This window comes from Poecilia reticulata, chromosome 19 (assembly GCF_904066995.2).
Source record: "Poecilia reticulata chromosome 19, P_reticulata-male-v2, whole genome shotgun sequence".
Lineage (NCBI taxonomy): Eukaryota > Metazoa > Chordata > Actinopteri > Cyprinodontiformes > Poeciliidae > Poecilia > Poecilia reticulata.
The window spans coordinates 81665-94744 of NC_088848.1; the positions used below are offsets into that span (position 1 = coordinate 81665).

Sequence of the window (13080 nt, forward strand, 5' to 3'; positions counted from 1 at the left end):
TAATTATTTGAAGAGACAGATGGGAATCCCGGCAACCCCATCAGGAAAAGGTTTCTGTTGCCATGGAAACCCCATCTAACCAGTTTCATGTTTAGCAGAAATCCATGTTCCAGTCAGCCTCTGGTGCAGCAGCACACAGCAACGCAACGCAGCAACGCAACGCAGCAACGCAACGCAGCGCAGCAACACAGCAACGCAGCAATGCAACGCAGCAACGCAACGCAGCGCAGCAACACAGCAACGCAGCAATGCAACGCAGCAACGCAACGCAGCAACGCAACGCAGCGCAGCAACACAGCAACGCAGCAACGCAACGCAGCAACGCAACGCAGCAACGCAACGCAGCAACGCAGCGCAGCAACGCAACGCAGCAACGCAGCAATGCAACGCAGAAACGCAACGCAGCAACGCAGCAACGCAGCAACGCAGCAACGCAACGCAGCAACGCAACGCAGCAACGCAACGCAGCAACGCAACGCAGCAACACAGCAACGCAGCAACGCAACGCAACGCAGCAACGCAACGCAGCAACGCAGAAACGCAACGCAGCAACGCAGAAACGCAACACAGCAACGCAGCAACGCAACGCAGCAACGCAACGCAGCAACGCAACGCAGCAACGCAGAAACGCAACGCAGCAACGCAGAAACGCAACACAGCAACGCAGCAATGCAACGCAGCAACGCAACGCAGCAACGCAACGCAGCAACGCAACGCAACGCAGCAACGCAGCAATGCAACGCAGAAACGCAACGCAGCAACGCAGCAACGCAGCAACGCAACGCAGAAACGCAACGCAGCAACGCAACGCAGCAACACAGCAACGCAACGCAACGCAGCAACGCAACGCAGCAACGCAACGCAGCAACGCAGAAACGCAACGCAGCAACGCAGAAACGCAACACAGCAACGCAGCAACGCAACGCAGCAACGCAACGCAGCAACGCAACGCAGCAACGCAGAAACGCAACGCAGCAACGCAGCAACGCAACACAGCAACGCAGCAATGCAACGCAGCAACGCAACGCAGCAACGCAACGCAGCAACGCAGCAACGCAGCAACGCAGCAACGCAACGCAGCAACGCAGAAACGCAACGCAGCAACACAGCAACACAGCAATGCAACGCAGCAACGCAACGCAGCAACGCAGAAACGCAACGCAACACAGCAACGCAACGCAGCAACGCAACGCAGCAACGCAACACAGCAACGCAACGCAGCAACGCAACACAGCAACGCAACGCAGCAACGCAACGCAGCAACGCAACGCAGCAACGCAACACAGCAACGCAACGCAGCAACGCAGCAACGCAACACAGCAACGCAACGCAGCAACGCAACGCAGCAACGCAGCAACGCAGCAACGCAGCAACGCAACGCAGAAACGCAAGGCAGCAACGCAACGCAGCAACGCAACGCAGCAACGCAACGCAGCAACGCAACGCAGCAACGCAACGCAGCAACGCAACGCAGAAACGCAAGGCAGCAACGCAACGCAACGCAGCAACGCAACGCAGCAACGCAACGCAGCAACGCAACGCAGCAACGCAACGCAGCAACGCAACGCAGCAACGCGTTGGTGGTGTTTCTGCACTCTGCTAGCATAGCAGTTAGCCAGCTATCAAACCGCAGGCTAATAGATAAAGTTTGACCTGCAGCTGCAGCAGTCAGGACTCCAGCTGCTTCATTTTCCTCCTGAATGCAGGTGGAGGTTCCTGCTGCAGGATCCAAAATGAATCAATTAGGCAGAGAGAGAAATGAACGAATGAATCTCCTGAACTCGTTTCTCTCAGGCTGCTGTGAAATCGGTTTTCAGAAGAGGGAAGGTTTTTGTTCTGGATGGACCCAAACTTTTAATACACTTCATTAATGTGCTTCTTCAGCACATCGAGGGCAGATAACCTCCGTCACTCAGCTTCACCTCCTGCGTTTGGGAGGAACCGAAAGAGACAAGAAAGCAATTACCTCTCCGCTCTCTCTCCTCACAAGCTGATGAAAAATGGAGGATCGCTGCAGCTGCTGATGGAGTCTGATGGGAGGTTAGCATCACGCTTCGTTTAGCGCATCTGACCGCAGGTTATTCTAAAGCAGAGCGGTTAGCATCCTGCTGTTAGCTTCCTGATGCTGTTAGCTTCCCTTTAGCATCTCTGGATCAACCCGGAGCAGCAGAACTCTCTCGTTCTGCAACAGCTGATTGGTTCATAAACTATTATTGGTTATGATTACAATTTATTGTAAATAAAACTTATTATTTTAAAGGCTTCATTGGCCTTTATTTCATAGTGAATTGACAGGAAAGTGAGTAATGAGACAGGGGTCAAAGGTCACCAGCCCGGGACACGGACCTGTGGCATCCGGGTCGGAGCTCGGGCCTCCTTGTGGGTCGGGCTTTAACGGTTAAAGAGTTAAAATATGTTTTGTGTAGAATCTGGAATAATTGGCCAAATATGTCAGTGCACAGGGATGTCCAACGTGTGGCCCGGGGGCCATTTGTGGCCCTCAGGAGGCTTTCGCTTGGCCTCAGGATTCAGAATGGAATCCCATCATCAGCCGAGCGTCGTTCAGAGGGAATCCGAACCCGAAACCATCATCCTCACATGGACCAGCAACGGTTCGGATCCACGACTGCTGGTTTCCCCGTCTGACCGGACTCACCGCTCTGCACCAACCAAAGCAAGAGCAGCAAAAGAAACCAGTAGAGCCCTGCAGGCTCCCGGTCCCAGTGCTCCCAGTAGAGTTCAAACTGGTGTGGACCGAAGACTAGATTCAGTGTCTGCTGAAGCACTTCCTGTGAAAACAGGAAGTCCAAGTCGCAGGTCCTGGACTTGGACTAGGACCTGCGGCACTTCAAGCTACCAGAACCCAGCCAGACATGATGAAGATCAACAGGAAGTGAGATCACAATCACTAATGGGTCAAACATCCACACAGCGCCACCTACAGGATGACAACTGATCCTGGTTTCTACATTTTTGATTAGAAGAACATGAAGGGAAACATGGATCATGTTCTCACTGCAGTCCTGAATCACCGTCTCTATGGCAACCGCCGCGCAACACAACAACCGAGCCGCTGGTCACAGATCATCAGAGACAAAACCAGAGGTCCAAGTCTAACCTGGACTTGGACTAGGACCTGCAGCAGGTCCAAGTCTAACCTGGACTTGGACTAGGACCTGTAAAATGACTTGAGCGCTCCGTGTCTCCTGAGGAGCCGATTAAATCTCGACATCAAGGCGTGAATTCAGCCTCGTCTGGATGTTTCCTTTTGTTTGCTGTAAAGGAGAAAACTGTTACAAAGTCTAATAAATAATAATAAAAGGTTAAAATACCTAAAATCCACTTCTTGGCCCTTAAATCCTGTTTTCTGCTGAATCTGTCTCAGTGCTACAAACATATCTTTGATATTTGGTTCATATTGTCAATACTCGTCTCTTAGCATGAAGAGTTAGCATAAATCAATCAATCAAATCAATTTCTTCAGTTGTGGTTCCTTCTGGGTCACAGAGGCTCATCAGCTGGTGGTGAATCGGGTCGAACAGAACCAGAGGAATGACTGCAGTCACTTTCTCCTCCTACATTTAATCAGTTTTCTTTCTAACAAACATAAAAATAGTTACTTTAGTGTCTATTATCACAGATCTTTATGCTCTTTATGCACGACAGTTTTTGACCTTTTATCATCCTGTACACATTTTAACCTGAAAATATTCATTTTTATCCTAATAAACTTAAATCATCTTGAGAAAAATTACCAGAAATTCTCCTGTAGGCTTAAATAAACTGATTCTGTTCTGAAACCTGCTGAGGTGTAATTATTAAAATCCATCCAGCTTCATTTTTCTGACTTTGATGAAATCACTCCAGACTTCAGCTCTGGTGCTTTCAGGGGCTAATTAGCCATTGTGCTAGCTGGTTACCATGGCAGCAGAGACAAAAATGGTTCAGAGAAGAAGAAGCAACATTAAGTTTGACAAAACTCCCAGATGGTCCCAGAAAGGCGGCAGACAAAGCAGCTGATTTCCCGCCGCGCTGAGCCGCTGAAAGCTGCATTCAGGCCGTGATGACAGATTCAGGGTTAGCTAGCAGCTAGCAGCTAGCAGCTAGCTGAAGAGGCCGTCTGAATGTAGCGGGAGGCGCTCAGATGAAGACTTCACTGATTAATGGAGGATCTGGAGCGCAAAAAGAAACAAATATTCCAGTTTGTGTTGATTTCTCCGTATTAGCCGTGACGCTGCCTCGCGCCGGTGTTATGCCCAGAAACGCGTACCCGCCCAAATTTGCATCCCCTGTCGCGGGAGCGCGCATCGCTCTAAGCTCGCATATTGACGAGAAAACGGACTGAAATGTGACCGAAGAGGAAATTTTAAAGATATTTTTAACATTATCACGTTTCTTAGCCCTGTAATCCCTAAAATGGTGGGTTTTATTTCGCAAATTAGTTGAAATAAATACGGTTTTTACACCTTTTACACTCAGTGTGGCTCCATGCTAACCCTCCATGCTAACCCTCCATGCTAACCCTCCATGCTAACTCTCCATGCTAACCCTCCATGCTAACTCTCCATGCTAACCCTCCATGCTAACCCTCCATGCTAACCCTCCATGCTAACTCTCCATGCTAACCCTCCATGCTAACTCTCCATGCTAACCCTCCATGCTAACCCTCCATGCTAACTCTCCATGCTAACTCTCCATGCTAACCCTCCATGCTAACCCTCCATGCTAACTCTCCATGCTAACCCTCCATGCTAACCTCCATGCTAACCTCCATGCTAACTCTCCCATGCTAACTCTCCATGCTAACCTCCATGCTAACTCTCCATGCTAACCCTCCATGCTAACTCTCCATGCTAACCCTCCATGCTAACTCTCCATGCTAACCCTCCATGCTAACTCTCCATGCTAACCCTCCATGCTAACCCTCCATGCTAACTCTCCATGCTAACCCTCCATGCTAACCCTCCATGCTAACCCTCCATGCTAACTCTCCATGCTAACCCTCCATGCTAACTCTCCATGCTAACTCTCCATGCTAACCCTCCATGCTAACCCTGGGCCTCCAGGAAATGGCTCCTACAGACACAAACTAGCTTCTCTGGGCAGCAGATCGGTTTCTATTAATATCCCGTTTTCCTTCCAATCTATTAGATTTGGTTTCGGCAACATTTTACGGAGCTCCGACTTCCTGCCGTTATGCAACATTAGCAGAAAAAGTCATTAAGCAATTTAATTTATTGAGTAATGATTACATTTCGCAGGTGTGAGCAGCAGCGGGCGCTGCCGCCGCTACCTGCCTGATTCACGTTCATCCCTCCAATTTAAACACCAGAAGAAGAAAAACCGCAGAAAGAAACTCGCGTCTGAACCGTTGATGAGTTCGGACCGGAAACGCTGCAGCAAGACCATATATGGGCAGAAATAGTGACGCAAAGCGGAACTAATGTCTTGTTTAGTTTGGTAACGATATTGGAAACAGCAAAACCAGATCACATTTTCTCGCGCTTTGGTGGCTTCAACCTCATCTTAAGTAGTAATTACAATGTTGAGAAACTTCCTGTAAAACTCTCATCTTTCCATAAGCAGGTGCTCTTAGCGTGACGCTCATCTATAAACATAACTTCTCACCTCACAGATACCTCATCTGGAACAACAGAGATATTTTATTTAAAAATAGGTCATTCAAAATGGGATTCTACTGGTGGCTCAGCTGATTAATAAGGAAGGACGATTAATCAATTATGATGAATTTTGCTCAATATATAATTTTCCAGTTAGTTTCCAGGAATTTTCAATGGTGATCAATGCTATACCTTTGGGCACCTTAATGTTATTTAAAAACACTAATTATAGTCTGTCTGCTCCACCTGGTATCCCTGATCCAGCCGAATCATCTCTGGGTAAAATCTGCTTTTCACTGGAATTTAAGAAAAGCAATGAGAGAATAAATACGCAGATTGTTCCAAGAAATGATTGTTTCTCGCCCAGCTATAACAATTTACTGGAGCCGTTATATCCCAGATATTCACTGGAAAACAGTTTGGATGATCCCCCATAAATACTTAATTATAAACAAGGTGAAGGAAGTGTCATTTAAAATTCTCCATAGAATTTATCCTGCTAAGCCCAATATGGTCAAATTTAAGAGAGACATAAACACTAATTGCAGTTTCTGTGAGGGCCATCCAGAAACTGACCGTCTCTTCTGGCTCTGCTCTTTTACACAAAGGTTCTGGTCAGCAGGTTTATTAATGACCATATTTTACAGAATTTTTCCTTATGCTGGGAAAATGTTTTATTTTGTTTCTATAGGTTCCATAAGAAGGATGCTAAACATTTCTTTATAATAAACCTGCTAATACTCTTTGCTAAATTTTATATTCATAAATGCAAATTTGCTAATAAAACACTTTGTTTCTCTCTTTTCATTAAAGATATGGAACTATATATCAAATCAATAGCAGAATCTACAAATGAAAAGGCTCTAAGGACAATTTCAATTTGTACGTCTTTGCATGTTCTTATCTAACCACCCCTGGCTGCTCTGTTTACTGTTGTGTTGTATACTTCACTATGTTATTTTGATGTATACTAATTTAACTTTAATAAAGTTCTTTGAAAAAAAAAAAAAAAAAAAGATATTGGAAACAGCAAAAGTCATTTATGTAAATATGTCTGGTTAACATAGCAGCTTAATTAAAATTTACCGTAAACTTCTGAGACATAAAACACACAACAGGTATGACGGATTTATAAACCTGCTGAGTAAGCAGTATGTGACGTACCATCGATGTGCGCATGCGCATTACTGTAAAGTATGCTGGATTTACGGGTCTGACAGATGGTCAGAACACCTGTTCCAGAACCGGACCCCATTAATGAACCTTCACCTGGGAACCGGCTGCTTCTTCTTCTCTGGCGGTTCTTTCATATTTTCAGTTTGAATAATTAATTATACATTTTAATATGTTGAAAAGTTAATGCCATTAATCACTTTTTCTTTTTAAGGTTCTGCCTGGAGAAGACTGTTGTGTTCATATTGTGCTAGCAGCAGTTAGCCTAGCAGCGAAGCTATGCTAGCCTAAAATAGCATGTGAATGCTAACATGTAGCAGCTAATGCTAATGTCAGCTCCATGAACGGGTTGGAGATGAACTTTGCTCCAATCTGATGATATTTATTCAATGATTCTCTTGATTAAAATGTGATGAATTAATCAGACATGTTGGTGTCCGTCTTCTGCTCTCTCTCATTTAGGTTCTGTCCGGGTCCATGGCGGCTCCAGAACCGTCCATCTCAGTTTTTCTCTAAAGCGTTGAGCTTCAGCAGCTCCTCTTCGTCGCCACGGTGAAGGTCGTTGCCATGGTGACGATCAGAGAGGCGCCGGTTCTGGTTGACCCGGTGACTCCGACAGGACCAGCTGCTGTGATTTCAGTTACAGGCCTGAGCTGACTCTGACCTCTGACCCCAGTTAAACAGCTGCAAAATAAAACACTCAAAAGTTTAATGATGATGTCACTTCCTGTAAACTTCTCTCAGGTAATAAAACGAGTCGACCGCCTGCTGGCCCCCTGCTGGGAGGCTCAGCCTGCAGGACAAATGGTCAAACATCCAGCTGACGTCATCAGTGACGTCATCAGTGACGTCATCACCTCTGCTGCTGATTACTGACACCAGCAGCTTCCCGGTTCCTGCAGGAAGAAGCCGTTAGCCGTTAGCCGTTAGCCGTTAGCTCGACGCTTCAGCCTCTTTTTCTCTTCCTGATTTTTATTCATTCAACCTGAAAATACTTGAACTAAATTAAGGCTCATCTTCACTCAGTCAACAGATTTATGGGGTTTTTCTTCATTGCTGCTCCATCTGCTAGTAACTGGACTTATTTTACATTTACGGGATTTTCCAGCTGCTGAAATTAATTTAACCGCGGAGATGTTAAATTAATTTAAATAATCTGGTCCAGTCAGACAGGAAGTTTGGGAATAATAAAAACTCTGACATGTTTTCTGATCGTTGCAAATGGAGAGAATTTGTTCCTGTTTGAAAAAATTAGTCACTCAGTTGAACTTTTCTGTGTTTAAAGTGTTTCAGGAGTTTTATAGGGAGCTGCTGTTGAAACACTGAGCAGATAATATCTTACCTGCAGATCATATTAGACATTATGGAGGCTGAAGCTAACGGCTAGCCTTAAGATGGCCGACAGCCAGGTGCAAACGAGCTGCAAACACGTTAATGATGAAATATCCTAAACATACAAACATGCAACAAAAAAACACTGAAAACAACAAATACTGCAACCGCAGAACAAACAGCTAAAAACAGAAGCTAACGCTAATGAAACAGAAGCTAACGCTAATGAAACAGAAGCTAACGCTAACAAAACAGAAGCTAACGCTAATGAAACAGAAGCTAACGCTAATGAAACAGAAGCTAACGCTAATGAAACAGAAGCTAACGCTAATAAAACAGAAGCTAACGCTAATAAAACAGAAGCTAACGCTAATGAAACAGAAGCTAACGCTAATAAAACAGAAGCTAACGCTAATAAAACAGAAGCTAACGCTAATGAAACAGAAGCTAACGCTAATAAAACAGAAGCTAACTCTAATAAAACAGAAGCTAACGCTACATCCATTTTCCATCACCTCAGCGGGTCGGGAGGAGCTGCTGCCTCTCCAGCTAACGTTTCAGGTGAGAGGCAGGTCACCTGGACAGGTCGCCGGTCTGTCGCAGAGCTAACGCTACATTGCTAAGCTAGAGGAAGCTAGCGTTAAATGTTAAGTAGAACGTCTCTCTTCTTCTCCTTCCGGCTGACGTTTGGTGTGAAACTCCAACAGAAAAGCCTGAACAGGAAGTTCCTCCAAACATTTCATGGCAACAGTTGGTTTAAAAGTCGTGATAAACATCCAACCTGAGGGACAGCGTGCTAACCTTCATGCTAACACGTTCAAGTATTTACATTAATATGCTGCAGCAGTTCATGAGGAAGCTGCTCCGACATCCCCACCGCGCTCTTCATCTCTGCATTCTCAGCACTCCTCCTCTTCCTCCTCTGAGGCCGAGTGCGTGATTTAATTTGTTTGGTAATATCAGGACTGGCAGGTTCAGCCCAGCTTCACTCCAAAGTGAAATTGGACAAGAGCATTGGAGCCTCACCGTGTTAAACCTGCCTCACCTTGACAGCTGCCTGAGGGGGGAGGAGGAGGAGGAGGAGGAGGAGGAAGAGGAAGAGGAAGAGGAAGAGGAGGAGGAGGAAGAGGAGGAGGAGGACGACGACCAGTGAACCAAGCATGAATCTATTAGAGCATACTTGGACTCCATCAGCTGGAGCTACAGTCCAGTCCAGTCCAGTCCAGTCCAGTCCAGTCCGGTCCAGTCCGGTCCGGTCCGGTTCCAGCGGTTCACTCTGACCTGAATCAGGTCTTCGCCTGATATGGACCTTAAACCTGCAGTTTACATATTTTTTTAAAGTAAAAGTTTAACAGGAGATAATGCATCTCCTCTGATCAGAACAGCCAATCAGAGCCAGGAGGCAGGTCTTCCTGCTGTCAATCACTTCATGTAAACGCTGCTCAGACCCTCCCTCTTCTCTCAGCATTCACCTTTAAGAGGTGAATGCTGGGCGGGGGCGGGGCCTAACGACTGGTTCTCCATCAGGTCCAGATCAGGTTCTGCTCTCCATCAGACCTCCCAGATCTAACGGATAGAGGAACCAGGTCTGCAGGTGGTTGTGCCTCCCAGATGAAACCACATGATAGAAAGGTTCTCCTGTAGCAGTGAGTGTTGCAGCGGCTCTACAGAGGCCTCTGACTGAAGCCTGTCGCAGACGGATGTTGGAGTCGGATGAGACGCTTTGAAGTTCCTTCTCATGTTCAGGTTGTTATTTTAAAGCCTCGTTTCGTCTCCATGAGCTGCTGTTGATCAGCCTCTAAATTTATCTCCATGAAATAAGAAAACCCTGAATTTTCTCCTTTCTGACCATAACTGGAACATCTGATGCTCCTCTATGCTGCTAAACTCTCCCTGAACATGAGGAGCTCCACCCCCGTGTTTCCACCTCATTACCCGGACAGGCCTGGGGGCCTGTTAGCAGCATGCTAATGCGATCCGACAGCAGCGAGTGGTGGGAGGTGGGAGGTGGGAGGTGGAGGGAAGGTGGGGAGGTGGAGGAGGGCGGAGGGAGGTGGGAGGTGGAGGAGGTGGAGGAGGTGGAGGAGGGCGGAAGTCCCGCCAGAGACGGCTGAGGATCAATCTGGAAGCCGAACTGCTCCTAGTTTTGCTTTGATTTCCATAAAATCAGCATCATCAGAACTCATGGGAGCATAAACCATTAGCCTCGGCTGCTAATGAACACAATCATGTTTTCCTCAACAGCAAAGCCAGTAAAGGCTGTTAGCGCTGTGACTGCATGTTTTAGCTGGAGACGCAGCTGTGCTGTAGATACAGACATCCCATAATGATCAGTGGGAGCAGAATCTGACTGGTGAGAGCGACTGGGAGTTTATGCCTCCACATGGGGAGGGAGACGTTTGACGTCAAAAATTAGCAGCAATAATTTGGGTTTAGCCTGTCATAAGAAAAAAACATGACGGTTTATTTATCAGTCATATTTTCATAATGTTATTCATTCATTTCTAAATGTCACAGTTTTCAAACTAGCTGGTTAGTTTGAAGCTAAATGTCTAAAATTTAGTTTGGAGATAAATATTTAGCTCCAGGCTAACTATCTCAGAGCTAGCTTAATCCTTAGCTTACGACCTAGCTCACAACAAACTAAATATTCCGTGAGAAACCAAATATTTACCGACAAGCGGAAACTGACTGTCAAAACAAAAGCGGGGTCCGGACGGAATCCTTCATCTGTTGCTGTCGATCCGGAGGAAAACATCTGTATCATCTGGTAAAACGGTATAAGCTCGTTATGTTATTAAATTGTGTGAGGGAATAAACTTAATATTGCCTGAAGTTTTCTTTTAACCTGTAATGTTATCCAAGAGGAAGCGGCGACATAAAGGGTTTCGGAAATTCCAGCTTTTGTTTTGATAGTCCACTTCCGGTAACCGCCTAGCTAGAAAACCGTTAGCCTGCTCAGCTTTTGTTTTGATAGTCCACTTCCGGTAACCGCCTAGCTAGAAAACCGTTAGCCTGCTCAGCTTTTGTTTTGATAGTCCACTTCCGGTAACCGCCTAGCTAGAAAACCGTTAGCCTGCCCAGCTTTTGTTTTGATAGTCCACTTCCGGTAACCGCCTAGCTAGAAAACCGTTAGCCTGCCCAGCTTTTGTTTGATAGTCTACTTCCGGTAACCGCCTAGCTAGAAAACCGTTAGCCTGCTCAGCTTTTGTTTTGATAGTCCACTTCCGGTAACCGCCTAGCTAGAAAACCGTTAGCCTGCTCAGCTTTTGTTTTGATAGTCCACTTCCGGTAACCGCCTAGCTAGAAAACCGTTAGCCTGCTCAGCTTTTGTTTTGATAGTCCACTTCCGGTAACCGCCTAGCTAGAAAACCGTTAGCCTGCTCAGCTTTTGTTTTGATAGTCCACTTCCGGTAACCGCCTAGCTAGAAAACCGTTAGCCTGCTCAGCTTTTGTTTTGATAGTCCACTTCCGGTAACCGCCTAGCTAGAAAACCGTTAGCCTGCTCAGCTTTTGTTTTGATAGTCCACTTCCGGTAACCGCCTAGCTAGAAAACCGTTAGCCTGCTCAGTAAATATTTAGCGTCCACAGCGCAGTTTGAAGCGAAGTTTACTCATTAAACTTAATTAAAGCGTTTATTCCAGTCAGCTCGGGGTTTTTAAACTTTTGGACCAAAATGTTTCAGTTCAGTCGGGTCTGAAGTTCCTCTGTGCAGCAGAACCTGGTTCGGTTCTGGTTCTCCTCAGGTTTACCTGGCAGCAGTGACTCAGCAACAGCCAAGTCGGTTCTGAGTGGTGACCCGGTCCGGTCCGGTCCGATTGAAGCTGATTCTAATGATGGAGCAGAGTTCAGCTGAACAGAACCGGACCTGAAAACCCGATAAGACTCCACTCACACGGAACCAAGCAGAACTTCACAGATATTTCCAGTTGAGAGAAACCGGGCCGACCCTCAGCAGAACCGCAGCTTACGGCCGGGCCGCTGGCAGGAAGCCAGAAGGTTCTGAAACAGAACCGCTTTGGGCCGTAGCAGCAACAGAACCAGATCCGAGATGTTCTGGACCGATCAGAACCCAACAACCAGAAACTTAATGATAAAAATGGATTTTATTCCAACAAGTTGCTTCTGTACAGGAGACCAAAGAAACGAGCAGCTGGAGACGAAGAGTCGGCTCCGGTGACCTTTGACCCCAAAATATTCCTCATTCAACAGGAAGTAAAAATACACATTTTACAAGATTTGACTCCTTGATGGACATAAAAACAGAGGAATTTCCTGCAGTGGTTCTGGTTGGTTCTGCCTGGGATCCAGAGGCAGACAGAACCAGGGGACCCAATGGACCTGCGGTTCTGACCTGATCAACTCCAGTCTGAAATTAAAAAGGCAGGCCGAGCTTCAGCTCCAGGGACCCGTCCCTATCAGAACCGACCCGGTCCCGGTCTCAGAGCCAGGGGTGCCACGCCGGGTCCATGCGACACAGGTTGTCCAGGCTGTTGGCTGCAGCCACCAGCGTGTTGACCTTGCTCTCCCCGCCCTCGAACTGGGCCAGGTTGTGGAGGCGGGTCATGATGGCGGTGACCGCCTTCTGGACCAGCGACACCAGCTGCTGCGAGTCCATGTTCTCCGGCTGGCCGGCCGGGGACAGCGGGACCGACGTGTCCTCCTGGGTCTTCTTGTGCCACGCTATGATCTCGTCCCGAAGCACCGCCTTCAGGACGCCGTCCACCTGGGACAGAGCAGAGAGACGGGTCAGAACCTCAGGGCGGTCTAAACCAGAACCGTCTGGACGGTCCAACCAGAACCCATGTTCGGACTATGCTGGGCAGTCAGAACTTTCTGGCTGCTGGACCCAAACCAAGTCGGATGCCAGGAAGACTAAACGTCACTAGAGCCCCTGCTGAGAACCTGTTGGTTCAGTCCATCTGTAAAAACAAGTCCAACACTGGGAGACATT

At 47.1% G+C, this 13080-nt stretch overlaps 1 protein-coding gene across 4 annotated transcripts in view; it reads right to left on the reverse strand.

Annotated features, from left to right (window-relative positions):
• Nucleotides 1-12213: 12213 nt before the first annotated feature.
• The window catches only part of trrap (transformation/transcription domain-associated protein), a 58569-nt gene continuing 57702 nt past the window's right edge, over nt 12214-13080 (reverse strand). For all 4 annotated transcript variants that reach the window (XM_081600325.1, XM_081600327.1, XM_081600326.1 and 1 more), the window contains one exon: nt 12214-12852. In XM_081600325.1, the coding sequence (XP_081456451.1) occupies nt 12568-12852 (285 nt within the window). In that variant the 3' untranslated portion in view covers nt 12214-12567. The remainder of the gene's footprint in view (nt 12853-13080) is intronic.